The 10,000-nt window shown below is 38.5% G+C and overlaps 2 protein-coding genes across 2 annotated transcripts in view; one reads left to right on the top strand and one right to left on the bottom strand.

Annotated features, from left to right (window-relative positions):
• The window catches only part of LOC144971126 (uncharacterized), a 96,613-nt gene that overhangs the window by 57,134 nt on the left and 29,479 nt on the right, over positions 1 to 10,000 (top strand). The window lies entirely within an intron of this gene.
• Positions 9,788 to 10,000, bottom strand: part of LOC144965566 (sodium/glucose cotransporter 4-like) — a 2,046-nt gene continuing 1,833 nt past the window's right edge. The window contains exon 1 of the mRNA XM_078901094.1: positions 9,788 to 10,000. This exon is cut by the window's right edge and continues 1,833 nt beyond it. Coding sequence (XP_078757220.1) covers positions 9,788 to 10,000 — 213 coding nt within the window.

Here is a 10,000-nt window from a genome sequence, read left to right as displayed (position 1 = left end):
GTTAGTAGTGCTCATGGAAACAAGTGATTCCATTGGTTGAATTATTGAATACAACTCACGATTTGTTTTCTTTTGTGGCAAAAGACTGGCATTTTGACGTCTTTTTTTGGTCAGTATCAGGCCATAACTTTACGAAGGCCACGGTACTTCTTACCAAACTGTACGATCCAGACTATAAAATTTCATGGTTACATAAAGTTTTGTGTGTTTGTCCGTTTTACTTCCGGATGGCAATGTTTGAGCTTCTTAGCCCAGCGCATACTATCTATAGCATGAAACGGACAATAGCAGTTGATTGCTACCGTTTTACTGGGACGCTAGTCTATATCGCAAAGTCATTTCTGCCAGATCTAAGACACCCACCAGCTACCCAATCACTGCTGGGTGGACAGGGGGAAGGGGAGGGTCAGAAAAAATCTCGAATGCACCCGGGCTCGTTCTCGGTCCCTTAGACTGTGAGGCGAGTGCTCTACCAACTGAGCTATCGGGACCCCCCCCCCCCCGTTAAAAAATAAATTTAGCTTTCTATAGCGCAATATCCACCAAATGTGCTCAAAGCGCTTTACAAGGGGTCCCTGGTCAACAGCAACATTTTACATGTAGGACGGGACATGACGCCTGTTAGGCGATATTACAATTTTTCGGACAAAGACAACGCTTTTAAAGACCAAGTACTCATTTTACACCTGAGTACGGTGAGAGAATGTGATAAAAGAGCCTTTTCCAATGACTCAACAATGCGCCGAGCGCGAGGCTCGAACCCAGGACATTCCGATCCGAAAGCGAGTGTCATACCACTAGACCACATAGCCGCGCAATAAGAGTGCTGTCCTCTTAATAGACACTTAGATAACCACACCTCTAGGACATTCGTCATAATGTAAAAAATGACAGTGATTGGTAAACAGAGCAAACTTCACAGGTTTTTACAAGGTATGTGTCTAAGTAAAATACCCACTGTTCTATCGCTTGATGAATAAAACCAAGACAGAAATCTATGTGTAAACTTAACATTTCTTTAAATTTCCTACCAACAAAGTAAAACAACTCACGGAGTTTCTTTTTTTCGTGTTTTTAGAACATCTTTGGATGATCAGTTCTTACTCAATAAATGCTTGAATAGTAATATAAACGTTTTAATTTTACACGTTGTTTTGTTTGCTGGTTTGTTTCATGTGTTTGTTGTGAGTAAATTACAGAAATGTGTAGCGTCAATGACACACTAATTGTTCACGAACAGGAGTGGAAATTGAATGCACTCAGGTTACAGCTTACTATTAATATTCTTTCATTGATCATGTGATTTCTTAACCCTTTCCTTACCAGATATTTTCAGAATTTCCCCCAAAATTTCACACCCACCCAACACAAAAATAGATTTTTCTTACTCAAACAGAAAAGCAACAACGAATACATTCTATGCATAATATTGATCAGCAAAATGAACTCTACAACACAGTGTCACGATTTTATAGCTATAATAAAAGATTTTTTCTTTAAATTGTGTGATTTACAAAAGAAATCTGAATGATAAAAGTGCTGGTTGGATCGTAACGAATGTGACGATTTTCCTATGGTTGGTGAGGACAGGGTTAAGCTTATTGCAAATATTTCTTAAACTGGTCATTTTAACTTAAAATCTATTTAAAGTCTATTATCGAGTGTTGTTTGCTTTGTGATAATGTTAGTCACGATGTTATGAGGGGAGGAGATTCTCAATAAATGTCAAGTAATATAAAATGCATTGAAAACTAGAAAACTACGAATTATGTATAGATAGTTCGAAGATGACGTCACTCAGGCCTTTGTTATTGTTTTTGCCATCCGCGTTTGTGAGTTGTTCTCACTAAACTGTATTAACCGGACTATAAAAGTTCATGGTTACACAGAGTTTGTGTGTTGGTCCGTTATACTTCCGGATGGCAATGTTGTGAACTCCTTGGCCAACCGCATTCTATCTATTGGTAATCTGAGATATTTTCATTATAAATTGTAGCTAGATCTAGATAGACACAATGATGTATTTGAAAAGACATATTTAAAAAATATTATTGGCTAGAGCACTCCTTATTCAACTATCGATCGATAAAATGACTCCCGTCTTGACAAACACTCTTATACCTGGGACTTCCTTGAAAACATCTTTTAAAATCCCAGGTTTGAGAGTCTTTGTGCGGCTATGTGGTCTAGTGGTATGACACTCGCTTTCGGATCGGAAGGTCCTGGGTTTGAGCCTCGCTCGCCGCATAGTTCTTGGAAAAGACTCTTTACTCACATTCTCTCACCGTACTCAGGTGTATGTAAAATCATGTCCGTTACCTGGCCGTTAACAGCGTTGTCTGTCCGAAAAATTGTAATATCGCCTAACAGGCATCATGTCCCGTCCTACATGTAAAATGTTGTTGATGACCAGGGACCCCTTGTAAACCGCTTTGAACACATTTAGTTGATATTGCGCTATATAAAGCTCAAATTTAAATTCAAACACTCTTAAACCTGGGACTTCCTTGAAAACATCTTTTAAAATCCCAGGTTTGAGAGTCTTTGGCACGATGAGGGTTTTTTTTTAATCAATAGGTATTTATTGAAGGACGAGTTTTCTATCCAAAATTTTTTTTTTTTTCCAAATGTGTGTTTTTTTTTCTTCAGTATAGGGAATGAGATTAGCGGAAGAGTAGCGTCCCTTGATTGGACGTCACCCATAGTCTGTGACGTCACCGGTGGAAAAGTTATTAGAGAGAGAACGTCATGTTTGTTGTGCGCATGCGTCTTTCGTCCTCACACATGCGCACAACCAACATGACGTTCTCTCTCTAATAACTTTTTCGCAGGTGACGTCACAGACTATGGGTGACGTCCAATCAAGGGACGCTACTCTTCCGCTAATCTCATTCCCTATAGCATAGTGGCTCAGCGTCATTTTATTATAATGTTAACGACAGAGTTTCAAGTGCAACTCTTTGAAAAGAACTGATACAAAAATATAGATACGATCTTTACCACATCATAAAAAAAATAATATCGGCCTGTCTGTATATCTACATATATAAAAAGAAATCAAATATAGATTGTTTGGCTTGTTGGAAATGTCAACATAATATTCAATCGGGGATTTGTTTGTCAAAGAATTAAGAATTGACGTCATACATGATTTTGAAATTCCGATTCAAATTGATATCGATATTCGTTGAACAGCCAGATCTGCCCGTTCTCTTACAAAACGCATGTTTGTTTTTCTCCATTTATTTCGGCCAGACAATTTTTACACCAAATATCGATCGATTTAAATTAATATCGATTTGTAAAAAGAGTCTTAAACATCGAATATCTAAATTTAAATATTTAAATCTCAGGATTGAGACGTTTTCACGAGTTCGGGGTTATTTTTAATCAATCGATGCTTGAAGTGAACAAGTAAACGATTTCTGGCCAATTAAAAAAAAAAAAAAGTGTTTTTTTTGTCATCATCTGCCTTTGACATTCAAACGCACACGCACGTCCTGAATTGCGGAAGCAAAAATTGGTCAGAATTATATCATGGCAGTGACAAAGTACAGTTTACCCTGAATCTAATGCCGTTATACTCGTAAAAGCTCTATAATTTTCCATCAAGAATTGACAACGACAAGAAGGTCAACACTATCATCTATTTGTTGTTTAACAACTTGTTGCCTTATGTTATTTTTGGTCATGTTGAAATCTTGGATTTTCGATGGAAAACAAAATGAAGGGCGTGGCAAAGAGACACTGGTCTGTTTTATATTCTTTCGGGGAGGTCATGATGACATGACTTTTCCCGAATATGTGACCCTTCGCCTCAAAACAGTAAATTATCGGGGTTATCTAGATTATCTAGATGTCGGGAAGTGAGTAGAACATCTGATGATTAAAAAAAATAAACCGAAAAAGGAAGAAAAAATAAATAAAGAAAAAAACCTCTTAAAATCTTGAGCTTTTATATAGGGCAATATCCACTAAATATGCTCAAAGCGCTTTACAAGGATCCAAGGCGGACAGCAACACGTATAACATGTAAGACGAGAAATGGTGCCTGTTAGGCGATATTACAATCAATTTTCCGACAGAGACAATGCTGTTAAAGGCCAAACATTCGTTTTACAGCTGAGTACGATGAGAGAATGTGAATAAAGAGTCTTTTCAAAGGACTCAATCATGCGCCGCACAGATCGGGGCTCGAACCCAGGACCTTTCAATCAGAAATCAATTGTCATACCACCAGACCACATGTGAATTTTAAGTTTTTGCGCTTCTTAAGATAGTGTGCTATTCCTCTTAGATATAACAAACAAACTTATCCCATGTCAAATATTCCTGGCTTAGATTCAATATTTTAGCGTCTACCTACTTACTTACTTACTTACTTAGGCAGCCCCTTGGGGCGTCCAACATGAGCCACAAGTCTTCGCCATTATGTCCTGTCCTCCATAAGCGTACGCAGCTCCCGGGTGTTGTCCATTCCTGTGTCATCTAGCAGACAGTCAATGTAAGTTTTATTCTGCCTGCCTCTGTTTCTGGTTCTCTCAGGTGGTTCCCATAGCACAGACATTTAGCGTCTAAATCCTTCGATCTAATGCCGAGTTGGACAGATGCGTCAATGGACGATGTGGCCAACCGTCTTCAACTGGATAGACAACAGATTATACTTAACCCTCTCCTTACCACCCACAGCAAAATCGTCACAATTCTAACGACACAATATACATTTTTTCTTATTCAGACTTATTTTATACATCACAATGATCTTTGTTTAATTAATATGAACATAACGTTGTTTTGTAGAGAGATTGTTTGAGTTTAAAAAGGCAATTTTTCTGATGGGTAAGCCTGCCATTTTGGGAAAATACCGAAGCGAGGACGAGAGACGCATGCCCACAACCAACATGACGTTCTCTCTCTAATAACTTTTCCGCCGGTGATGTCACAGACTATGGGTGACGTCCAATCAAGGGATGCTACTCTTCCACTAATCTCATTCCCTATTAGGGACCAGGCACTGGTGTTAAAATACAGATCTGAAAAAAAAGTGTTTATGAAACTGCCAGACAAAACAGAAAGAAAAAAAAAAATCATAAGAATAATATGATAATAGATAATTGAGCTTTTATATAGAGCAATATCCACTAAACGTGCTCAAAGCGCTTTACAAAAGGGTCCCTGGCCAGCAGCAACACCTAACATGTAAGATGAGACATGAGGCCTGTTTGGCGATATTACAATTTTTTTATGTACAGAGACAACACTGTAAACGATCAGGTACCTCAGTACGGTGAGAAAATGTGAATAAAGAGCCTTTTCTAAGGATTCAACAATGCGCCGAGCGAGGGTCGAACCCAGGACCTTCCGATCTGAAAGCTAGTGTCATACCACAAGACCACATAGCCGCACAATAAATAAGCAGTGCCTCAACTGGGGATAGAACCTAAGACTTCCTGATTAACTCAACTTGTAAAAAACTTGTGTTTAAAATTGAGCTTCCACCAAGTTTCATGTTTGGAACTTTTTCCCCCCTTTTGTTTGTGATGTGAATCCTTTATCAACTGAGCCAATGCGATTTACTCACCAAAAAAAAAAGTGATGTCTAGAAACGGCACCAAAAAATGGGTTAATCATGTATATTATTAGTTTAACCTTTTCACCTCCACACTAATTCCATATAATCTGTTAGTTCAACCTTTTGACCCCCCCCCCCCCCCACCTTATTTCCAAATTACCTTTTTAGTTCTGAAATTGAAATCAGCAAAGATAATCAATCACATTGACGGCGTTACGTAAGCTACGACGACGCTAATTGTGCGGTTGGCCATATTCGGAAGTAATGCATTTGCCGCTATGGGCTTTGGCTAAATTGGGTTCAACAGTCGTGACGTCACTTCCCTCGTAATGACGCATAATAACTTAGTAACTGGTTCCAAACATTCAGAGCAATGGCGGACGCGCTAATGAAATATTTCTCCGACGAGTGTAAAAGTGTATCCAGATGAGAAAAACATTATAAATCCGATCATGTTTTGACTTTTATACATTCTGATCACATGACATGTGAAAAATTTCTAGCCAGCATGAAGAATAATAAATACCGATTTTCTTCGTTTAGAACCAAGCTGCTAGTTGTTGGGCGGACGTGACATCAGACTTTTGAATCCTATTCCCTTCCATAGAAAGTACAGTGGAACATCAGTATAACAGTGATGCTTAGACCAGCCTAAAATTGTTGTTATAACCGAATCCTGTTATTGCCGAATTTCAAGGGAAACAATGGCCAAATCAACTTTTTCATCATTGGTAGTCTCTCTCTCTCTCTCTCTCTCTCTCTCTCTCTCTCTCTCTCTCTCTCTCTCTCTCTCTCTATATATATATATATATATATATATATATATATATGTGTGCGTGTGCGTGCGTGTGCGTGTGTGCGCGCGCACGCGTGTGTTTTGTGCTACACACTGTCTGTCTAAGTCTCCAGCAAGGCCCATGCTAAACTAAAATGATGTATTCTACGTATCTAGTAAGAAACAACATACACTCAAACTTACAAAGTATTCAAGAATTAGGTCTAGCCTAGCTGCCTTTAGCTGTTTGCTTACCCGAGCCTAATGTGGGCTAATGCATTGTATTTGGAGATATTAAGTGGGATTCAGCGCCCCCAGCTCTTACGGAGTAGGCTCTTAAAAGTCCTGCTTTAGATAGAACGAAGATGACGTCACTCAAGCCGTTGTTATTTTGTCATCCGCGTTTGTGAGTGATTCTCACTAAACTGTATTACCCCGACAATAGGGAATGAGATTAGCGGAAGAGTAGCGTCCCTTGATTTGACGTCACCTCACAGAGAGAACGTCAATTTGGTTTTGAAGTGTCTCAAGCCGCTTTCACCGGAAGCGAGGACGAGAGACGCATGCGCACAACCAACATGACGTTCTCTCTCTAATAACTTTTCCGCCGGTGGTGTCACAGACTATGGGTGACGTCCAATTAAGGAACACTACTCTTCGCTAATCTCATTCCCTATAAAAGTTCATGATTACTCATTGTTTTGTGTATTGGTCCGTTATACTTCTGGATGCCAAGCGCCTACTATCTACAGCCGGTAAATTTTACTGAACGCTAAGTAGAAGAAAAAAAATACCGGGGATGTTACAAGCCTCTGTTATTACCGGGTCCCTTTTATGTCCGGACCTGTTATACATGGGTTCCACTGTAGTGATCACTTAGCAGTTAGACCTTTTGGACTGTAAATAGTAATGTAGGTACTATAAATACAACTTTAAAAACAACAACAATAAACAACAAAACAAAACAAAACAAAACAAAACAAAACAAAAAATCCAAACACCCCCCCCCCAATAAACAAACAACAAAAAAAAAATAAAAATAAATAAAACCCCAACACATACAAAAAAAAACAAACAAACACACAGACAAACAAAACGGGAAAAAAGAGCAAATAAATACATAGGGAATATTTTTGGGTCAAAACCCTTCTTCAGCCAACAACAAAAAATAACAGAAAAGGTTAAAACGAATGATTACCGTTTTAACTTCGTCTAGTCCTCATGTTAATTAACCCTCTCCTTACCAGCTATAGACAGTTCAAAGATGACGTCACTCAGGTCCTTGTAATTGTTTTTTGCCATCCGCGTTTATGAGTAATACTCACTGAACTGTATTAACCTGACTATAAACGTTCATGGATACACACAGTTTTGTGTGTTGGTCCGTTATACTTCCGGATGGCAATGTTATGAGCTTCTTAGCCAAGCGCATACTATCTATAGAAAAATCGTCACATTTGTTACGATACAACCAACATTTTTCTTATTTGCATCTCTCTTGTACATCATAAAATTTAAAGACAATGAATAGAGTGTGTTGTAGGGCATGTTTTGCTAAAGAAATTATTTATCGCAAGAAATTATTGACTGCTATTGTGTCTGAGTGATTAAAAAAAATTTTTTGGGTGTAAGTTGGGTGTGAAGTTTTGGGAAAAATCCTGAAAATGGCTGGTAAGGAGAAAGTTAAGGTAATGAATTTGCTGCCAAATTCAGTCCCTTGATCGGTGACAAAATAATAATTACAAGAAACACTCGGTGCTGTTATCTTAGCGTTGTAGCTTGTGCACATGAATTGGTGTGATTTATAATTTTTGTAGTACTAGTAGTAGCGTATGGCTACACCTTCAAATTTATTTCGTCAACCCAGCTTCTAAAGTCTTCCTCCGCACTAAGGATGGTTTCGTAGCCACCTTCAAGTTTAGTGACTGGACAGTGGAAGACGATGTAATCGCTGGTCTCTGGGGCTGCCTGACATTTCTGGCAGGTATCACTGTTTCCAAGTTTCCATCTGCACATATTTGATGCAGTTCTGCCATGTCCAGTTAAGAGGCGGTTTGAGGAAATCCAGTATTTCCTGGCGTTATTGAATGCAGACACTCTTTTGGTTGGATCTTTAATGATGTTTCCTCCTTTTGATGTTTCGTAATTTCGTAGAAAGAAAAAGGCGTCTTGATAAATGTTATTTATATGTTTTCATTATAATAGCATTCACTGTGTTGGACACAACTAAGGGGACATAATCGAAGGCAAACGCATTCCCCTAATAGAGATTATTAATCAGCAAATGAAGCGGACAAGTTGGATGTTTTTGTTTATGAGTTTTATATGAAAGATCGGACATGAAATGTTATTCAGGTTATTACATATCACAAATCATACATATTCATTAACATTCATTCACATAACGAGCGATTGATCAATACCACACAAATACTTAAAGGTTAAAACCCCATTTTTACTCTAGTTCTCTCCCCTTGTATTTGTGTGTGCAGGTATTTGAATGTACTTTGCGTTTTTTTTTTTGTGTGTGTGTACGTGTTCTTGGATAAATAGATAGATAGATAGATAGATAGAAATATAGATAGAAAGATAGATAGATAGATAGATAGATAGATAGATAAATAGATATATGGACAGATAGATGGATAGATAGATAGTTAGATAGATAGATAGATAGATAGATAAATAGATAGATAGATAGATAGATAGATAGATAGATAGATAGATGGATAGATAGATAGATAGATAGATAAATAGATGGATAGATAGATAGATAGATAGATAGATAGATAGATAGATAGATAGATAGATAGATAGATAGATAGATAGATAGATACATAGAACGAATTGAGTTTTTTTCTACTTTTGAAAATAATAGAGCTTCGTCCCATACCCTCTTGCACTCGCTTAGAGTTCTTCTGGTCCTGGGTTCGAGCTTCGCTCGGCGCATAGTTGAATCCTTGGAAAAGGCTCTTTACTCACATTCTCTCACCGTACTCAGGTGTAAAATGAGTACCTGACCGTTGACAGCGATGTCTCTGTCCGAACAAATTGTAATATCGCCTAACAGGCGTCATTTCCCATCTTACATGTTGCATGTTGCTGTTGGCCAGGGACCCCTTGTAAAGCGCTTTGAGCACTTTTAGTGGATATTGCGCTATATAAAAGCTCAATTTTTTTCTGTACAAAAACCGGGATCCTTAGATCATGCTAATATTTATATATTATAATCCGTCCATTTGTATTCTTGGTGACCCTGCACGCGATGCAAAGACATTTCCACAATTTGAGCATACCCGCCAATGCGCTTCAGTTACAATCGGTGGCTTTGTCAGAGGTTACACTGTTTTAGAATGTCACATGAGCTCTTTCTGAACCTTGTAGTTAACAAAGTCACGTTATGTTTCGAAGCTGCCCTCAATTTGCCACGGTACCTTGTCCTACTTAAAGAATCCCATGACAAACACGATTACGAGCAGCAAGAGAACCAACATCATGTTGAGTGTTTGAGTCTCGTGGGCAAGTTCTTTCACCATTATCCGAGATGACATGGGCACCTCGAGATCCTCGTCTCTCAGGGGTTTCCTAGAAAAGGCGACGCATTTAGTAAAAACGTTCCAATGCGATTTCCTCTCGGGTGTTGGAGTGGCCTC

The sequence above is a fragment of the Berghia stephanieae genome, chromosome 1 (genome assembly GCF_034508935.2).
Source record: "Berghia stephanieae isolate SIO BIC M18660-M18661 chromosome 1, UCSD_Bste_1.3, whole genome shotgun sequence".
NCBI classification, from domain to species: Eukaryota; Metazoa; Mollusca; class Gastropoda; order Nudibranchia; family Aeolidiidae; genus Berghia; species Berghia stephanieae.
Note: the sequence above shows the minus strand (reverse complement) of the source record. Positions and strands in the feature narration are given on the sequence as shown.